This window comes from Apis cerana, linkage group LG6 (assembly GCF_029169275.1).
Source record: "Apis cerana isolate GH-2021 linkage group LG6, AcerK_1.0, whole genome shotgun sequence".
NCBI lineage: Eukaryota > Metazoa > Arthropoda > Insecta > Hymenoptera > Apidae > Apis > Apis cerana.
Genome location: NC_083857.1, coordinates 12,873,547 through 12,896,158, shown reverse-complemented (window position 1 = coordinate 12,896,158; position 22,612 = coordinate 12,873,547). Strand labels below are relative to the sequence as shown.

Sequence of the window (22,612 nt, the reverse complement as noted above, 5' to 3'; positions counted from 1 at the left end):
AAATTTGTACTAAAACGTGTATTAAAGTGAAATTAAACAATTTTAATGTGATAAGATAGATACATGTTTCACAATATTTGGATTATATATATCCATATTAGGTATTGATCTTGTCTCTGTATACTGGGTGTTCTAAAAATATAATTATAATTTTTTAAAAAAATTAAAATGATTATACTTTAATAAAAATTTAATAATTATAATTTTTTCTATTGTCAGAATATAAAAAATTGTTAAATTAATATATTAAAACATTAGTTAATAAAAAAATCTAAATTGAAAACAAAATAATTTTTAAAAAATTAAAAAATTTATTTTAATATCACATTTAAAAAAAGTTACAAATATTTATAAACAATTTTAAAAAAAGTATAGTTTTTAAAATAGTTAAAGTAGTTTTAATTAGTATTAATTAATTTTTATTTAATATCAATATAATATTAATTATAATATCTATAATTAATTTTAAATTTTTCTAAATTTAAAATTATATGAAAATAATCATAAATTTTTGAAAAAAATATACATTGTATACATAAATTAAAAAATATGTAATAAATTTAACAAAAATTATTTACATCATCATTCAAATCATTAAAAAAATAAAAAATATTATTTTATTATGAAAAAAATAACATAAAATCAAAGAATATAAAGAACTTCAAATTAATTTAAGATTTAATGTAAGATTGCTTTGGTAGATTGAATATATGATGAATTGTAGTTGATCTACTTCCTGTGTATGAGCACAAACCATATCTATATTTCTCTATTCTTGATTTTGCGATTATAATTTATTATACTTTTTTGATTTTTTTACTTTTTATCTTTTTAAATTTTATAAAATCTTTTGATTAAAATCACGTAACGTGATTTAAATAAATTCGTAAAATAAATAGAATCAATTATTATTTTTATGTTATAATATAAAAATCTTTGAAATTTAATCAATTATAAAATATAAAATAAATAAAATATCAAATTACAATATTTTTTCTAATTAAATAATAAATATATGATTAATAATAATTTAACTTTATTTAAATATATATGTATTTATTATAATATATATATTTTTTATATAATTTTAAAATTTAGATAAAAATTTATAAAAATTATATTTGTTATATAAAATGATTTAAAAATATATAATTACATTTCAGATAATGTATTTATGTACTAAAAAATGTCATATTCATAATAATTATTATTATTATAAATAGTAAGTTAATTTTCTAATATATTACAGTAATATTGAATTCTGAGATGGCGTTTTCATCGCTATTTATATGTTACTAAGCAACGTTTTTAAAATAAACATTAAATGAATATATATGAATAAAATAATAAAAATATATATATCAATTCTATTAATATTTTTGTGATTAACTTATGTTGTTTTGTTAAATAAATATTATTTTAAATTAATATTAATATGTCTGAGGACATTGATTTCATTAAAGGATATGCACAACATATTGAAGATAAAAACAAACAAAATTTAAATCTTTGTTATGCATACCCTACTATAAACGAAAGTTCTAACATCAATATTTTTACTACTGACACTAAAAATCTGCGTAAATTATATCAAAAGATCACATTAGTTGAAGATGGATTATATGTTTCTGATACTCCATTCATTTACAGTGATATTAAATTTTCTAACTTGAATCACATAAAAATCTTAGAATATGAGTCAAAACGTAAATTTTCTGGTAAATTAATAGAAATTATAATTCGTGAAGTAAAAATTAATACTTTGACTGATGACAATGATTCTATTAAAATTACATGTATCTATTTACTATTCAAAAAGAAAATTATATGCAAAGCAAATAGTCCTTTTAATAGAAAATTACATAAATTATTAATTAAAAATTCTGAATGCAATAATCTTTTTATACAAGTACATATTAAAGGTGGTCAGTCTAGCATATTACCATTACCATTGCCGAAACGTAATATTGAAAACTATAAAACAGAAATAGATTTTGCAATAGGTGACAGTTTTGGTAGAATACATGCTGGAACAGTAATATATACAATTACCTTAAGTAATTATGGTGAAAATAAAGAAGAATTATATAAGAGTCATTTTAATAAATTAAGTAATGATCCAAATGATCCACAAAATAATTTATCTTTACTTAAGTTACCAAAAAGTATTCATAAAAAACAAGTAAAATATTTTTTGATAGAAGATCCAGCATTAATTTTCAATGCAAATTTGGAAATGATTATTTCTAAAAAAGTTGAAACAGAACAAACAAAATTACCAGATATAGTCATAATGGAACAACCTGTATTTTCTTTATTCAATATATCATTTCGAGATTTATTCCAAGTTAAACGTCCATTAGAATCTTCATCTAATACTTTTAGACATCATACAATAGGAAAGACAGTTTTGTCTGTTACTATTCTGCGAGGGATAGAAATACCAATTAGAGAAGAATCTGCATTAGTTCAACCATTTGTAGAAGTTGAGTGGGGTAATATAATACATTCAACTTCTGTAGCAGAAGGTTCAGCACCTGTATGGCAACAAACAATGTACTTTGAATTACAATCAAGACAAAATGAGGTAAATTGTATAAAATTTCGTTTGTATGATCAACATCCTGGTTGGGGTCAACAATGGTTAGGTGAAGCTAGAATTCCTCTTGAACATCACAGAAATTATCAAGAGCTTGAACGATGGATTACATTATCTCCTTTATTTAGTCCAAGTTTATTATTTGGATATATACAGGCTAGTCCTGGTCAATCGTGTACGCGAATTTATATTCTGATTAAAATAGAACATTCAAGTACTCCTAAATCAGTTGACAATATTACTACAAACACATTATTAAAAGGAATTCAACGATGTCTTATTACATCATATAAAATCAATGGTATAGAAACTCCAAAAGATGCTGCAAGATTAACAATGCTTTTACCATCATTACCTAATTATTATGGACCAATTACACCACGTCAAACATTGAATATTAAAAAAGTGGATCATTATGGAAGAGCAGCTTTACTTGCAGTATTATTACAAGGTTTTAATCTACAAACGTATGTTTTATTAGGTATGAAATAACTTTAAAATATATATTTAATATAAAAAAATGAAATTAAATCTTTTTATGAGATTGTACTAATATCTTAGGTTCTTCTCAAATAAGTAAATGGACATCATTTGTTTTAAGCATTAGCGAAAATGGAACATATACATTATGGGATCCTGAAGTTGGAAATTATTATAAGTTAAATGATAGCCATTGTCCTTTAATGAAAGTATCTCGTTTGATTAATCATTTTGGTGTCAGTAAACAATTGTTATTATATTAATTTAAAATAACATGTGCTTTCTTTTAAAAAATATATTTTTTAAAATAATATATTTTTAGATATGGGAAAATTTGCAGAAATCTACTTTACCTCACAATCTCAAATATGATGTAAAATTAAATAAAGAATGGCGATGTATTGAAACTACTACTTTAACAAAAAATGATCATACTATTCAAGTATTGGAATTAAATATAACAGAGGAAGAACAAAAACAAATGAAAAAAACTGCTATAGATATAGAGCAATCTTTAAAAGATAAATTAGCTTATTGGAGAAGTACACTGGGTTTACCAACAATTTTTAATCGACATGCAACAACTATTTTAAGGAATTTTATTTCTAAGATGGAACAATCCTCGGAAATACAATTAGATAAGAAAAATTTGAAACAGTTATATAGAGCTTATCATGTTCATGGTTTCATTTTAAACAAACGTGAATGTCATATTGAAGATTTGAGTGAACATTTACATGCAACAAAGATTTATGATATTAACGAGTCAGTTGAATTTGTTGTGATATGTCAAATACAACCTTATATTGGCAAAATTTCTTCAATTTGGTTGGCCGTTATAATTCTTAAAAGTCGTGATTAGTTTATATATTAATATTTAATAATATTTACTAATTATATTTTATTTATTAAATATTTATATATTGCATTAAAATTAATATTACAATACATACAATATATACAATTTATAAAGTAGAAAAAAAATCTTTATCATATTTAATTTAATATTTAATTGTAATAGTTTTAATGTAAATTATTAAATGTAAATTTTTTATTAAAATTTCATATACAAAAGGATACATAACAAAAATAAGAATGATTTTTTTTTTAGAAAGATATATACATCTGCAATTTTTTGTCATCAATTCTTAGATACAAAATTTATTAAAGTTGTAATAAAAAAAATATAAGTTTTTTCTGAATAAACTAATGAATATCAAAAATATAATAAGTCATATAATATATAGTAAGTGTAAATGAAATTAAAAATCCATAAAATTCTATAAAAAAATTATAATAAATTATAATTATATTATTTTTAATTATGTCTATATTTTTTAAAAACATAAATTTTTATAAATTCAATATATTTCATAAAATTTAATTTTATAAAATTAATTATAGCATAGTAGTCTCTATCTAGATGAACACAAATGTAAATTTTTTAGAAATAATACACAAATAAATTTTTTAAGAAGCAAGGAAAAAGAGAAATTTATAATAATAATTCGTAAATATTCATTCATTAACAAAATTTGAATTTTTATATTTTCATCAGTGAGATCTTCATGAAACTATTGATAACAGATTGTTTAAGTATTTATAACAAAAATGAATCTAAATATAATTTGTTTTATTATAAACTAAATTTAATTATATGTATATTTAAAGTAATATATATATTTATTTTACTCTTTTTTATATCTATAATAATATTAATAATTGAAAGCATTTATTTTTATTAAGAAATTTTTGGTAAATCAAAAATATAAAAATTTTAATTTTTGTTAATGAATTTCTAAAATTTATTTTTTTGATTATAAAAATTTTTATCACTAATTAGTTTTATGTATATATATATATATATATATTTATATATATATATTATTGCTTGCAGTAAATTACAAAAAAAAATTGAATCTAAAAATTTTATATAAGAAATAAATATTCTTACAATATAGTAAGAATATTATAATATTATAATTAGTCTGATTATATAGACATTATAGTGACAATATTGTATGACAACATAGTACATTTTATAATTTGTATATCTAATTTTGTTACCTGCTATAATTTTCAATATTATTGGAAAGGTATGATAAACTATTAAAAATAAATATAATGCATTTGTTGATTTATTGCATTGCGCAGCAATGCGCTTTTTATAACAATTGCAATGTTCTTGTACATATTTCGCTAGTAATAAAACATAATAACAATATTTTAATCTTTAATAATTATAAAAGTAGTTTAAATAAGCAAACATGTATAAAAAATTCCAATTAATTTTTATAAATGATTATATATTTTATCTATTTTTTTATACTTTGATTCAAAAATGAATTTAAAAATTTCGTGATGTTTTGTTTTTATGGACGATTTTTATTTGTGCGATAATATCTATATTTTTTCAAGTTTCCAAAAAATTCTGTGTATAAAAAGTCTTATTATTTTGATACTTTTAGTTGGAATGTGTAAAATTTTCTACACACATAATAATACATTACGCGCACATAATATTTATATTTGTAAAATATTAATTGTAGAAAAATGTTTTATATAAATCTTTAGCTAATTTATTAATATCTTACCAATTGACATAGTGAATTAGTTTTTGTTTCACATTATGTCCAAATAAAAATTTGACTATTACTGCTAATTTGTTATAAACAAATTAATTTTTGAGGGTAATAACATTTTATTATTATTTCACAAAAGTCATATTCATAAAAAATTTCATTAAATAAGAAAAAATCGTATAAAGAGGGACAACGTTAGATATATAACTATAAAATTCTAACAAAACTTTTTACAATTTTTAATAGTAATTTATATGTTAAAATGTTATTTTCCATTTATTTAGAGAGGCTGTATGTGTAGTTCGTATAACATACTCAAGTATCACGTTAAAGTATCAACTAGACGTCAAATGTGCAAAGTTAGTACAACCTTTTCGTGATCGCCATATTTGAATCCTAACCTTAGATCTTGCGAGAAAAAACCAAGGCAGTTTTCAACATGACGATTCATTTCATTTTTTTTTTTTTTACAATGCAAATTTTAATTACTGGTCACAAAAAGATCGCTTAATTTAAACTTATATAACATTACCGTAATCGATCACATTGGATCTTATATAATTCACCTACTGACAACTAAACTGCTAATGAAGTTGACTAATTTATATTTACAATACCTTAGACCAGCAATTCGTTAAAGTTTGTATTGCTGATCCAAAAATAAAAAAAATTCCAGGCCGATATATAATCGCATTTACGTTAATTCGTCAGAGAAATATCGGGTTTTTATATTAAACCCAATTTTTCTGTAACGGTATAATGTATTAAGCACCGTGAACAAAACGGCAGTTGAACGTAAGAACTAAAAATTCTGATCAAATAGATTTGGTTTATCGTTATCGATTTTCCAATTTCTATTCACTTTGATTTTGTAACTAAGTATGTATATCGTAATTCGATCTTTAATATTTTAAAAAAGAACTTTGGATTGCATTTTTCACTGAATCTTTTTACATACACCATTTGCATATCCGTTAGCATGTCCATTTGAAATATTTCCATTACACACAGTTCCATCAGTAATTTCTTTTTTCGATTGAGTATCTACTTTCATTTTTTCTAATTGTCTCTCCGCATACGCTTGCTTGCCCTAAAACATTGATATTTCGAATTTTTTTTATGAATTTAAAAAAAAAATAAATTTAAAAAAAATATATAAAATTTATATTTAGAAAAATTTAGAAAATATTTTGTGAAGATTACCTTAGCAATGTAAGCTTTGGCATAAAAGTTTCCGAATAGAACAATAAAGGAGATCATGTAAATGACAAGAGCATATTGCATCCAAAGTGGAAAATCGCATCCTGATCGAATACCATTGATGCCAAGAATCAAGGCAGTGGTAAACTGGATCAATTGAAGAATCGTCAAATATTTTTTCCACCAGAGATATTTAGCTACGGAGGGTCCCAATGCGGCCAAACCGTAATATGAATACATAAGGACATGGATAAAACTGTTTACCATTGCTGGAAGGAAAGCTGAAATATAAATATTTTCAATTAAAAATTATATCCATTTAATCCAAAAAAAATAAAAAAATAGCTTTAAAGAATAAAAATTTACTTGTAAATTTAATACATAATTCAATCATTTGTATCCAATAAACATCTTTAATTTTAAGTAAAAACAAGTTCCTACGATTTCTCTTATAATTTTAAGATTCATAAATGTATAAAGATGTTACGATATCTAGTCAATGTGTACTAAGAGATATAATTTTTTATAATTCAGCAAACTTTCTATGAAATTTTTTATTTATTACATGGAAGCGATTAAAATTAATAAGTACAATTAGAACACATTTATCTATTGCTTAATATCATTCAAATTTAAATTTTATTGTATTATAAATTTTACATATTATAAATTACATATTAATCATAATCAATATAGTAAACACTAATTAGAAAATCAATGTAATTAGAGAAATGTAAGTACTTATTATTTTTTAATTATATGAATATATTTTATTTCTTTTATTTGAACAGATATTAAAAATAATAAGGAGAAAGTAAGAATCTTTTTACTTTCTTTGTTTATTAACTTTTACTAATCCTAAAAAATAAACGAATGTTATCTCATTTTGTTACAAAAAAGTTTTTATTTTTTGATAGCTGAATTTTAAAACTTAATAAAGAATATAAATACAATTTTATATTCTAATATTAATTTAAAAAAAAAAATTACAATTCAAATAATTCATTCGATAAAATAGTTTGAATAATAAATTAATTATCAGAATATAAACAACGATTAATAAATTATTTTCCTTATTTTCAATCTTTAAATTATTTTTAGTTAAAAATAATACATTTTTTAAATAATAAAATTAAAAAACTTAATTTATTTATATAGATATAATTAATTTCTGATTTTTTATTTTTTTGAGATTTTTTTATAAATGATTAGAGAGAATTTGATATAGATAAATTAATACTTACTAGATCCGCTTGGTACCCACTTAATACCAATCCACCATAACGAAAACATGGTAGAATGATGGTAAACGTGAAGGAAGCTTAATTGATTATCTTTTTTCCGTAAAATAAAGAAAAATGTATCACAGAACTCCAAAAGTTTGCTAAAGTAGTACCACCAGACAGCATGAGCAATCTAATAAAGAAAATAAAAAAACCAACATTAAATAAATATATTTTTTTATGTATAAAATTTATTTCAGTTAATATTTTTTACATACCTGCAATTCATCTGGACGAGTTACATGTCTAATTGGTTGACACACATAACTATAACGTAGTCTAGTAGATGCTACGAATAACTGCAAATAATAAATTGATATATTAAGTATCAATCGGTATGAAAAATCATAATTTTATAATAAAAAAAATGTACTTGTATCGCGATGTACGCATTAAGACAGGCCATTGCAAGATTATACGGAACAAGAGCCCATGTTAGCTTGAAGGCTTTTCGATTTCTCATGATCTTTGGCCCAGCCCATACAATGAGTAAATATAACATTGTATATATCAAAGTAGGTTTCGGGGAATCAACCAAGAGCCATCCTCTCGTTCGTTCATCTGTAGATTAGCATCAATTATAAATATATATATATATATTTTTACTTTATTAAGAATGAATCTTTATAACATAATGAATTTGATTTTTAAGTGTTATTCTTCGAATGTTTATATTAAAAAAGTTTTGTTGCTATATATATGTATATTATAATTTGAGAAAAGGACTTAATGAATTTTTTATTATGAACTAATAAAAAACTATGTTTATTTTTAATATAATAAATAAATTACCAGCGAGGGATAATGTCCAAAGGTAATAATTGTAGGCATCGTTTATTAAAGTTGCTGTAGAATTAATTAAACTTGCCATTGCCTACAACAAAATAATAATTACAAGCTTTTTATAAAAATTTATAACATATATATTTTTTATAATTTTTCTGTATTTATAAATAAAATATATTCGGAAGTTAATTATAAATGATAATTTCGTAAGATAATTTCTTATAAATAAATTATATATTATTAATAAAAAATACTTAAAAAAATATTTTCTTTTGTATTTACGCACTTATACTTTTACTATATAATATTTATATTTTTAGGAAAAGAAAACTAATATATTAATAATATATTGTAAAATAAATATCGATTGTAAAGCAGTATCATATATACAGGTTTATATCTTATTATAATTAACAATCATATTTAACAAGATTTTATGACAATAAAGTAAAAATTTTATTATTTAAATTATATTTAAAATATATAATCCAAAAATATCTGTATTATACAATTTTATATGTTGTATTATTGAACTAAACGTTATTACAAATAGATATATGCAAAAATAATTTATGGAAATCAAGTTTATCTTTTTTATAAATCTTACATGTATATCAAAATAAACTAAATATTTTTGATAAATTTTTTTTTATGTTAAATATATATCTTAAATATATTAATTTTTATGTGATAATTTTTTGGAATTTTTATTTTCTATGAAATATTTCAATGTTCTAAACTTAACTAAAATAAAATAAACGAATATCAACACATATATATATTTACGGAACATTTATCTATAATAATAATATTTTTTTTGGAGTTACAATACAATTTTCATCAAATTAATAAAACTGAAAACATATTAAACGAATTGTTGCAATAAAAATGAAACAAGTTTTGGCGCATGCATTCGATTTATCATCATTATTGTACGTTTAATGAACAGCTTCTATGTATATACATTATCTGGTCGTTCACTTAAAGATAGAAACGTCATATGTAGTAACTTTCACGTTATACCGAATAAATCTAATCCGCTATCTCCCAATAACGTCTGCGTGAAAACACGTTTCGTTAGATCTTTCAAATAGCTTGATTTCAAACTGATTCGATGCTCCGATGGCAAAGTAGGAATGTCTACTTTCATTTACGATCTAACGTTGCCGTGAACTTGTAACAAGTGCAAGTGTATGTTCTCCCTCCGTTTTAGCTTTCATTTTGTTTTAATTAAAGTATCTTATGAGGCGTTAATTCAATCTGTGAAATCTTATGTTGCTGTTTCCAACTATTTTTTGTCGAAAAATGCTCGATTATTTCCAGATTTTTTAATTTTCTTTTTGGGAAATATATATTAGTTTAAATATTATTATTATTTTATTATTTATATTATAATTTTATTTTTATTTTTAATAAAATTTCATTTATAAATTGATCATTGATCAATGATGATATAGAATTAACTAATGTATCTTTTGGAATTTATTTTATAGTATATCAAGTAGAAATATCAATCGCTTGAAAATTTGTTAATTTTTTAATTAACATTAATTAATATTAACAATCTATTCGGAAATATTTTTTTCTATATCAAATTGAAAACATGTAAAATAAAATTTTTATATCAAAATATTGGAAATGTAGGTAAACTTCTTCAGGCTCTCTCAGATTTCTCTCCTCATGATTAAACCAGTGGAACAAACTGACGTTTTTATGCTACTTTAGAAATAAATTGCGATTCATATTAATCATTTCTACTACGTATAGTGACAATAGCTGATTCAAATGGTTTATAGCATTCTAACGAATGATCTCTTGTGGAGAAAGTCTTTGATAAATAAATTCGTAATCTTTGGAAGCTGAGTGAAATTACCTACAAACCAGTTTTTTCTTATAACAATGAAACGTGCCGCGTGTATCTTACATATTTTTTCCTTATATTTTCTTTTATTTTTTTTAATAATAATAAATTATTATAATTTTAAAAAAGTATATAAATATTTTTTCTATATCACTATGAAATTATTCAATTATAAAATTGATTTATGATTATGCTTGCTTTGCATTTGATGTCGCGCTTGCAAAATGCGATACATATATATGTATTATACGTCAAGTATATTCTTGTAATATTTTCTTTTTGATCAATTGCCTTTAACAAATTGCTCTAACGAATTGGATTATGCAATAGAATATAATATATTATTAATAATTAGTTACATTTTATCATAATGATCTTATAATGTTCGATTCTTACTTTTTATAAATATCAAGTCTTGATATTTTATATTATTAAAATTTTTACTACTTTTTTTTACCAGCGAATAAAATAATTTATTTTCTAATGATATTAATTTTAGTACCGAATGATAGTAATTTAGTTTATTTACAGAAAACTCTTACCTTAAGTATAACACTGATCAGAGTTAAGAAGCTAATGACGGGTATTCTTGTGTCTCCTACTCGTCTCCTTCTTCGGTACACACCAACGACGAATCTCAGTTACGATTAAATATTAATCAAAAATGTCTATCGTCGAATATCAAAAAGAAAAATTGTCACAAACGGCCTATACGATTCCCCTTTGATCTTCCTCTCCTGCACAACGCGATCGCGGCGTTGTCAAAGTAACATGACACGAGTATCGATAATTTCCCTTATGGAACCAGGGATGGCACCGACCGTGTGCCGACAGGTGTTGCCGAATGATCAATATTTCGATTTTTTTACGAGAAAAGGATCGTCATACGACGAGTTCGATCGGCAAAGTGGCAGCGTCTCGTAGCCTCTTCGCCGGTCCGCTTTATAACTTTGGTGTCGTCCGTCTGGCGATGCTCCTGCTGGTAGCAGACAAGCTCACGTTCCCGGAGGTGGTACGATTTCATCGGCACGTGAAACGTTAAACGAGGCCAAAACCCCTCCGCTGCTTGAGAGGTTATATCGATCGTGGGGATAGATCGCGTGGAATCGGTCAAACCGATCAAGTCCCATGTCCCACCCCGACATTCATTGCTTTCCCCTCTGCAGTTATGGAGGATCGGCAAGCTGGAGTCGAGAAGAGCCCTCTGTCGCCGCTTCTTCGCCGTTACCACTACTTTCGTTCAGATCGAACCGCAATCGAAGATTTCGAGAGCACTGGCTACACAACATTATTTTGTGCGTGGCCTCGATTCAATGAGGTGAAGGTTACGATGGTGTTGCTGGTTTCTTTCTTCTTTCTTTCTTTCTTTCTTTCTTTCTTTCTTTTTTTTTGTAATCAGTTCACCGTTTCGATTTGACAAGTGGAGAAGTTTCTGGATCGAGAGAAAGGGAAAGGAAGAGACGCAGAAAGATAATAAGATGAGTAGAAAATACGGCGATTTAAAATTATAGGATCAAGGAGAATTTTTGTATTAAAATTTTTCTTTATTGGAAAAGATTGGAATTCGGGGAAGAGCTTGATGATGAAGTACGTGATAATTATACGTGTTAGTTGATTGATTGAATAAGGCATCGATTTTAATGAATTTTTAGCGGAATTTTTTTTTCAAAGATCGAAGACGAAAAAATAATCTTCAAGAAAACAATAAGATAAATTTTAAATAATCAATTATATCTTTAATTAAAATCAAGAAAAGTTTGCTTTTATTCCATTTACTTACCATTATATTCTTTCTCATAGAATATTTAAATTGTTCGTGAATTTTTATACAGTCGTTAAATACCAATAGAAATATGCACAAAGCTATTTTACGACATTTTTTAAGAAAGGTAGCACAGACAGATGCGAGGATGTAAATATGGATTTAAGAGAAAGCGATACGAGGCATAAAAGTTGTCTTCGGGGCGACAAATTAAAATAGGTCAGTGGTCCTTTAACTGTAAAATACATTTCCAAATATTCGAAATTAACTCGATTCTAGATCTTGATCGTTTTGTCATTTAAATCGCTGTGTGTTCATATGTTATGCGTGTAAAAATATCGCGCGTTGATCGTTGGCTGAAATTTTTTGATAAATAAAAGAATTTGAATTTGTTCGCCAAGATATCGAAAAGATATATTACATCATTTCATATTGACATATTGAAAGTTAGAAAAATCAATTTTCTAACTATCCTAATTTGCTAAATTAATTTATAGATTGATTAGAATAACGAAGAAAAGATTATTGATGAAACATCCTATCCGATTCATTGTGTGAAGTCTTCTTTTATAAAATATTATAAGCGCATTTAAATTTTTATTATTTCTATAAATATCACTTGAGAACCATGAAATGAAACGTAACATTTATAAATTGTACACTCATTTCGAGATAATATTCTTACAATATAAATAACCAATGACTAAGAATTGAATATTATTAGAAATTCAAATAGAAATTCTACACTAGTTTCAAGGTGATTTACGTTAAAATAAATAAATTTCTCCAGAAAGCAACAAGAAAGAAAATAAATTCGAATTTGCTAAACTCGAATCTTGCTTAACACGAAAATTATCAACACACAAACCTATTTCTTAGTGTAGTAAGAATTTTGGATTATAATCGAATCGTATTGCAAATCTGATGAATCGTCAATGAATTCGAGTGGAGAAAGAGCATGTGCTTCTTTTAAGAAATCTGTAGACGGAAGTAAGAGAAAACCAGTTTCGATTCATCTCTCGGACATTTAACGGGCAGAGTGTTCTGAATGTTTTTCAAGCATATACCGGCATAATCGATATGGGTATGTAGCGCAATGAAGTTATAAATTAATTTTTTCCAACAGTGAATCTCGATTAACGAAGTTAGTCATCGATATAGATGCGTATAATTTTTATTTCCTATATTGCAACATGTTAAAGTTGCACGTGCGATTATCTATACTTTATATATTCAAATTATAATACATCCCTTAAAGCGACGTGTAAGATAATAAATATAAACGATAACAAATTGCTGTTTCGTTTCAAGAAATCAAAGGACGAATGTCAAAAGAAATGATCAAAACTTAAAGAGAGGTAAGCACAATTGAAGATCATTCAATTTCGCGTCACCTGAGATCAAAAGGAATATTGCATGGTGCGGGATGCTTTACAGTTCGTAATTGAACATCGTAATTGTTGTTGGTTCATTCCTTCTTTCGTTGCATTTCGACAAAACTCGAATACGGAGGAAGTAAGGAAGAAAAAGATACAGGAATCTGACTGCAGAAGGAGAAAGCGCAACCGGTTACTTTCGTCGGCGTATACATGTATAGTTCAACCTATGGTTTTTTTTTCTTCGCACTTCTTTTTTTTCCATTCGCCTTAGTATATCTCGGTCAAGGAAATAGTCGTTGACGGAAGTTCCATTGCGTTTTTCTTATTTTCATTGATTTTTTTTTCTCATTGCTAAATACGATAAGAAAAAAGAGATTTTTTTGATACGAAAGTGTATTGCACTTTAAATTTTTAAAAATATGAATGTTACATATATATATATATATGTATGTATATAATTATATATAATTATTATTATTATTCTTATTTATATCGCTTCTAACTTAATGAGAACAGATGGAAATTTGTAAGAAGATCGAGAATAAAATGAGATCAATAGAACCCAAGTTGCCCAGAGCAAACTTTCATCCGAATTAATCTTTCCTTCTATACTCATGTATATATACATGTATAGTTTATGGTGAAGCTAGTATCGTTATTATTGACAGTATAGATTATCACTATGTAATAATTATCGTACGTGTGCAAAAATTAACTGTATAAATATATATTTATTAAAATAATAATACATGTACTTATTAACGTTTGCCAATGTTGTAAATCAAACGATTTTTAATTTAATAACAATAATTTCTCTAAATATTTTATATCTTAAATTTTAAAAAGCATGCATTTGAAATAAGAAATAAAAAATTATTTTTTTCTTTCTTTAATGAAAAAAGTGTTTCTTTCTTTAATCATTTCGAATATTTTTTGAAAATTAAAATATTCTTTGCATTTCAAAAATTAACAGTTAAATGTAAGAAAAACTTTGAAAACAATGTAATTTCAATGTAAAAATATTATAATGTAAAAATAAATGTTAAGTAATCAGAATATTTATTTTTTGAAAACTCTCTTCGTTATTAAGAACAGTGAAAGTAATAACTTTAAGTAAATTAAAACCAATTAACATTCTGCATGCAATATTTCATAATTATAAAAATGTAACGACAATAATATATCATAATTATAATAGCATAGAAAAAATTTTTATAAAATAACATATATATATAAAAGAATTTTTGTTTCTTTCATAATTATTTCCTATCCACTTTTTTTGGCACTATGTGTTTGTAATATCGTAAATCTTATTGCAATAGAGAAAGTTACGAGCTATCGTCATAGTTCATTTTATGCATATTTTACTGCAACAAAAATATAATGTTTTGTTCAATTACATACCATACTTGATGAATCTTTTCTTTGTATATAATTTTGTTAACAATTTAAATGTGTATCATATGTTTTAAAAAAAATATGTGTAAAAAAATATAATATAGTTGAAAAATTTTGTAAAGATATATTGTATAACTTGAATATGAACATTTTTTCTATAAAATTTGAAAGTTTAATGTAGAAAGTTTAATATAATAAAATGTAGAAAGTTATAAGTTTTGAGTTTGCTTTACTTTTAGATTGCAACCGAACAATCTTATAATTAACACAAATTCGTATTAAAGTGATTGTTTGTGAAATTGATTGACACTGATGCAATATTACGCGAATTGCATACGCTTGCATTTTTATGACCTGTAAAATTTGCAATTTAAGCGTCATACTTGTCGTTAAAGTTGCAATTTTCGAATGAAACAATTTATGTGATTTCAAAATTCAATATATTTTTTTTATATCTAAATGGACAGTTTCTTAATGAAAATTGAAAGTTAAGAAATTTTTACATAGTCAATAAATTTTTTCATTAATAGAGTAAAATTATATAATAGATATATTATATTCTATATTATGTAATAAAATAAAATCTCAATTATCTTATATATAGATAATATGTATATCTATTTATAAATTAAATAAATTTTGCTTCGTTTGTACATAATATGATCCATTTTTCTAAGAATAATATTTTATTAGAAAAAAATATGTCACCATTTCACAAATTCAATTTTTTTCAATATGAATTGAGAACATATACCTTGAAAAGTGTTACAACTATGTATTATGAACTATGTGCTTATTCTGCACAACAGGATCAGATGGATACGAATCCTAGTCAAGCATCATAATGTCTGTAGATATCTATTACTGTCAAGTCAGATAAATTGCATACTTCTACAGACTCTCAATGCTAAAATTACAAACAAGAAAAATTCTCAAAAAGATTCCGGAATAAATTTTGCAAATCTTTTAATTTATTTAATTATATTCATGTATGTGCAAATATTTTAAATTTAAAAATTTTGTAATTAAAATATTTTAATAGATAAAATGTCAATTGATATTTGTACGTTGAAGCTAATTCGCAACGATAAGTTTCAGAGTGAGATACGAGGTGTTAAAGTAAGTTATGAGGCCAAACTATACTACCATCTTATATTTGTAGCTGCAAACTATAGAAGACTATAGAATCATTCATGATTTCTAACCTCTTGTCTGCATTCCACATTTCACCTATAGGTTCGACAGCGACATTTGACCTTACTTGAATATAACTTTCCATATTTTATCTGTAGTATTTTATATAAATATGGATTTGTTCAGTATCTATTTTTTTTTTTTTTGTAAGAACTAATAAAAAATCAGATTTATTGGCTTATATTAGCTTCGTAACTATTTGGTTCTGGCTGATAATACATTTACTTATATCACTATTAATATAAAGAATAAGTAAATATTAAGTCTCTATGGCATATAAACTTTATCCTCGATTAAAAAAAATTTTTTCATTTTAGATATACACTTTTACGTTTCGTCACGGTTTAATGACAATTATAAATTCATCAAAATTATGCAGTAAATGTAAATTAGTCGTTTCCGCTATTTCCTCGAGGCTACGACTTAATGAGTAAAACTTAAAGGTTAGATCCTAATTTCTTAATCGGAATCGTATAAACTCGTTTTGATCGTTATCATGGTACAGTGCTGGACCTAAATCTAACTTTGTGAGAATAAGCATGCCGTGGGAATGCGGCCTAATGCTGTACCTACTGGCACACTTCAAATTTGTGAACGATCATATCATACAAAACATATTGCGGAAACGAATATTGCGAAATGTTGGTCAAACATGAATCTGAAGTGTTAATATTTGATCATGTTCATTAAATATTTGTCAAGTGTTACAAACGTTCCGAGATTCGATCGTAAATATTTCATTGTTTAAAAATCGTCATTTTTCATCATTGTTGAAATTATGAAATGTATACGATATTTATACGATGTTTACGTATACGATATTTTACTACGTTCGATGATTAATCAATGGACAATATTAGAGAATTGTTATTAATTAAAGAAATACATAATACTCAAATATTAAAAAATTAAAGAAACATTTCGAAAATATTTAAAATCCATGATTTCATGATTTCTTAGTCGACGAGTAAACGTGATAATAATTATTATATAATAAAATAAACATATAAATAGAATAATGGATAATGTAAGAAGATTTTAATCTTCATACGAGCACAATCTTTGTGTCAAGCACAATAGTATTGAGGTAAACGTGTAAGATATTATAGCAAGTACAACAGCTTCGATCCTTTGAAACAAAAGAATTAACAATGAATAAAGATAATCTTATTCATAAAAATATCTTTTTCGGATCTTAACGCATTCATTCGTCAGGTTATAGGGCCCATTCTAATTGCAACGTTCATTATAATATTCGTTCATTCATTATAATGTTCATTAATTTTCAACTATTTGCATATATATAATCCATAATAAATATTAGCATATATTCTGATTAGTTTCTCTTCTATATTTAGTAGTTTAATTTTATCAATTTTCTTTCATTAGCAATTTTAAATATTGTATTGCGTAGTGTATACGTTCCATTATAGATATATATATAATAATGAATAGATATGAACAATTTTTTGCAATTGAGTTCATATTGGATTTATATTTATATTAATTCTTAAAGTTTTTACTTCTTTTCACAATTATATATGATTGACAAAAAAAATATACATTCTCTATTCGCGCATTCTTTTTGAATATATATGCAAATATCTTTACTTTCTCGAAACGAAATAAAAATATATGTAATTTAAAAATTGAGACTAAAATATTGTAAAGAAAATTTATTTTTATTTATTTTGAATATAAGAATTAAAATTTTCTCTTTAATTGATATTATAATAGAATATATTTATTTGAAATTTTTTATAAACACAAACATTTACAAATTACAGATTTACAGATACACGTAAAATCATATAATGAATAAAATGAATAATGAATATGGAGAAAGAAATTAAGAATCATTGCAAAAATATATATTGATGAAAACAGCACTCGTGACCAAACAAAAGTAATATTGCTTACTCTTGAAAATTTTAAATATTCATTTCAACACAAGTATATCCGATTAAAAAATATTTTCAATAAAAAATTTGAAATATTCTAATTTTTTAAATTCCTTATATTAATTATAAATTATTACATTATTAGTCTTATCAAATTGATATTCCATAATTTACATAAACGATTAAATTATACTGTTCGACAAACTTTCTATGAATTCATCATCGTTTATGTCGACATTTACATTTTTATTTATTATTTTCGGCAGCATAATATGTATAAAATTTCAAATGAAAAATTGTTCTGAGGCGGGTAATTTGAAATTGTTCTATCTGATACTTGATCTAAATAGCTGAATCAGTGAAATTGCTTTCCATATTCTTGCGATAGCCAACTGCAGGTGAATGTTCTGTCTAAACGAAGGGAAAAGTTGTTAGATAGAGAGTGGTTACCACTTCCTTTCGAGGTAAGACAGATACTCGTATAAATCAATTGAAATTATAGATACTCTTTGAACTTTTAAAATTTTGCTTTTGTTATTGTTGTTATTGTTGTTCACTCGATTTGAAAAATTGATATTATTTATAAAAAAAAAATTCGAAAATTTCAAATAATAATAATAATTGATTGTTATCGATGTAAATTAAATTCGTGATTGCAATTAGAAATATATATATTATATTAGAGTAAAAGAGAAAAATAGAGGGAGGAAAAAAATAATGAATATTCGAAAAGCGTAAAATAAAAAGTAAAGAGTTAAGCAAGACATAAAATTTATAGTGAATATATATATTACAATTTTCATTGCTATATTCAATGCCATTATTATCGTCTGTATCGACATAGATAATTTGCTCAACATTTTCCCGATATATGATTAGATTGGAGGCTGCATCGTACTTTCTTCTGTACCGGTCGTTTGAACTTACCATGATCACCTTACTTTCGAGGTCAATGTCTAGATCCAAGAAAGGATGCAACTATTGTATTAACAATTTTCGTGTTTTCTCGATTATGTTCAATGATTACAATTATTTATTACAGTAAGCGATCATGGGAAAAAATAATAATAATAATTGTATTAATCTGTTTTTTGATTTTGTTAAATTTATATATAATTAATATGTTCTTTTAGTTTTGTTATTATTATAAGATTTCATCAAAGTACGAATATTGTTTTTATTTTATTACATCCATGGATTTTATTATAACTAAATGAAATTTCTCCGTTATATTTTCTTAATTGTGGTTAGTGATAAAAAAAATAATTAAATTTGATTTAAGTATTATCAATGTTTAATATTTTGATATATAATTCATCAATTATTATGATTTTTTTTTTAAGTCGATTTCTTTTTTTTTTTTTTTCATCAGTTAATTTCTCCATGTAGATTTACCAAGAATCAATCGAGATTGAAGAAGTAACGAAAGTGAAATTTCCCCGACAACAGGTACAGCGGGATATGTTTACTTCACACATTTAATTCTGATTGTGATTTTTCTAACTGATTATAGTATAGTATTTCCATTTGAGCAATCGGACAATGAAAGTTACTTAAAGTAAAAGAAACATCTATTATTTGATACCGCTAATTGTTTGTAATTAAAGCTTTTTGATTTTGGTTGATTTAAACATTAAAAATTTTTGAATACAAAATTTATATTTGAACGAATAAATAATTTTTCTTTTTTAAGAAATATATTATAAGTTAAAAAAATTTAAGTAAGTTAAATAAATCAAATATCGTTAGAATAAAACATTTTTTACATATAACTGTTTTTTTATTTTTTTTTTATATTTTATATTTTTATCTGAATATAACTTCAATCACGATATGATTTAAAGCAAAATTTTTGAAGGTGAAGGTTATTGGTTAGGAAAAAAACTGTTTTTGTACTTGTATAAATGTTTAACTTCCATCTTTAAGCAAATTCGCCATTATTTGTTCATTATTAAAAATAGGAAAGTACAAAAGCTAAAAATCACATGTTTAAAATTCGGCGAATATTGAATATTTTATATTTTAGCATAGTTTAAATTTCAAAGGCTATGTACATATATCTAACTATATATATAATGTATATCTATAATAATAAAAGCGAGTGTATAAAATTTTCTAGTATATTTTTTAAATTTAAATTATCATGATTCTTGAGTAATTTAAAATAATTGTGAGAAATATAATACAAATTATCATAAATCATATATTACCATAAATCATTGAATGAAAACATCGCTAGATTTAATCTATTTATCAAATATTTGATTTATAATCATTTCAATCGTCACGTTCTTGTACAGCGAATTTTTTAGAACATCATAGTCGGGACATGCGCCACGAGGGAAATACAAAATTTTAACCTTTAAAACTTTTAAAAAATTGTAAAAGAATATCGATTTCTATTAGTTATTCAATATTTTATTTTTAAACTTGGAAGTAAATTAATATCACAAACATAAAATTTAAGATTAAAAATCATTTTTGCTTTATATAAAATATCTTTTATGATTGTTCTTGTTATTATTAATCTTAAAGTTAATGGACAACTAATCGGGATACAATTTTAATCTAAGAAACATCAAAAATATGATAATTCAAAATAATTTTTTAAAAATAACGTGTTATCATTTTACTGATCCTGTCATGTAGACATCTAATAATTTTAAGCTTATTCGTTCAAATTTAATTTGATCGATTCTCCAAATTTTTATTTTTCAGAAAATTACTCACCGTCTTTTTTTTTAAGCTGCCACAAAATTCGTAAAATTCATATCAGAAACTTGAACACCAGTGGTGGTTTCGCTTCAAGGACCTCGTAGCATACGAACATCGTTGGTTATCGTTGAACCTTCATTTCGTCGATCTTTTACGAATAATCGTCCAAATTTAATAGAGGAACTCACGTAACGTATATTTAATCAAGTTTTAAATTAATCTAAGTCACTGTGCACAATTCATCGATGTATTTGAACGAAAACACGAAAAAATTCGTTTCAGATTTCTCGAGCGTGCACGGTGCAGGCGCCGACCGGCCGCCATCATAGAAATCAATAAAACCGCTAAGGGAAACTTAGTACGTCGATTCTATATTCAACGAAACGTACAGTTTCATGGTTAATCGTTCCTTGATGAGTATCAACGAAATCGAAAGAAATATATTTAAGAATTTATGATATTTTATTTACGAAGTGATAATATTGTTATAAGTAAGTATAATTGTTCTGATTTTATACATAATTTAAAGTCAAATATTTATAATGATTCTATATATAAATATATATAAAAAAATAACCTAATATTTTTTTAGGTGTCAATTTAACGTGTTGCAAATTGTTCTATAATTATTCTATATTTTATCCATTTTATCCATATATTTTTAAATAGGTATGAATATCTGTATCTTAAAACTATGAAAATATCAATTTATTATATATAATGAATAATATATTATTTTATATTGGTTATATATTTTCTCTCTGTAGACGAATTATCTTTGTTGTGACTTCAATGAGAATAGAATTGTGAATTCAATGAGTAGGAGAAAATTTTTAAGAATCCAAAACTTCATTAATTAATTAATTACTTAATTTTACATGTTATTGATTCTATTGATTGTAGTGAAGCCAATAAATTAGATTTTGTATAAACACTAAGATTTTCACTTTTTTCACGTCACGTAAGTACATAAATTTAATAGATGTAAGAAAAAGATACGAATTGTGACATCAAAGAATGAAAGTGTACAAATTACGTTACAAACAAATAATTGTTCACAAATATGCTCATAAAAGTTCATTAACGCATATCCGCTTTATGATTATAATGATTCTTTAACTGTTTTATCGATTCGGCTTTGATTGATTGTTTCTGCTCAACACGATTTTTATTATATAATTAGATTATTTGAGAAAAAAACCATGGTTTTGTTGTTTGACGAGGAAATAAATAAAACGGAATTTGTCTGATGGGGTAAAAATCAGAAAATACAATAAAAGAAAGAATCAAGAAAAGAACTGTGTATGTATTATATACAAAAATAAAATTTTAATTTTGTATAATTAAGTTATTCTAATCTTGTTCATTATTTTACTTTATAATTTTTTTTAATATATTGTGTTAAATCTTTAAAATCTTTACAAAACAGAATAATTCGAATATTGGAAGATCTGAAAAGAGATTTTCGTAAA

The 22,612-nt window shown here is 24.1% G+C and overlaps 2 protein-coding genes and 1 long non-coding RNA gene across 4 annotated transcripts; 2 read left to right on the top strand and 1 right to left on the bottom strand.

The window, feature by feature from the left end:
• Nucleotides 1-1,264: 1,264 nt before the first annotated feature.
• On the top strand, nt 1,265-4,423 carry LOC107994126 (protein CC2D2B). The gene is made up of 3 exons (XM_017050895.3): nt 1,265-3,080; nt 3,161-3,315; nt 3,402-4,423. Exons 1-3 carry the CDS (start codon nt 1,436-1,438, stop codon nt 3,939-3,941), a joined length of 2,340 nt encoding a protein of 779 aa, XP_016906384.1. The 5' UTR covers nt 1,265-1,435; the 3' UTR covers nt 3,942-4,423.
• Nucleotides 4,424-5,199: 776 nt separating this feature from the next.
• Nucleotides 5,200-21,297, bottom strand: LOC107994124 (elongation of very long chain fatty acids protein 4-like). 2 transcript variants are annotated; one of them, XM_017050894.3, is made up of 7 exons: nt 21,156-21,297; nt 8,937-9,018; nt 8,518-8,705; nt 8,363-8,443; nt 8,106-8,277; nt 6,865-7,142; nt 5,200-6,751 (listed from the first exon to the last, which is right to left on the bottom strand). In XM_017050894.3, exons 2-7 carry the CDS (start codon nt 9,013-9,015, stop codon nt 6,599-6,601), a joined length of 951 nt encoding a protein of 316 aa, XP_016906383.1. In that variant the 5' UTR covers nt 9,016-9,018; nt 21,156-21,297; the 3' UTR covers nt 5,200-6,598. The 2 variants fall into 2 exon arrangements, with proteins under 2 accessions (XP_016906383.1, XP_016906382.1); XM_017050893.3 differs by lacking the exon at nt 21,156-21,297 and adding an exon at nt 11,334-11,994.
• On the top strand, nt 17,524-22,483 carry LOC107994125 (uncharacterized). The gene is made up of 3 exons (XR_009830235.1): nt 17,524-17,611; nt 21,144-21,631; nt 21,733-22,483. It is a non-coding gene; the product is annotated as an uncharacterized LOC107994125 (long non-coding RNA).
• The last annotated feature ends 129 nt before the right edge of the window (nt 22,484-22,612 follow it).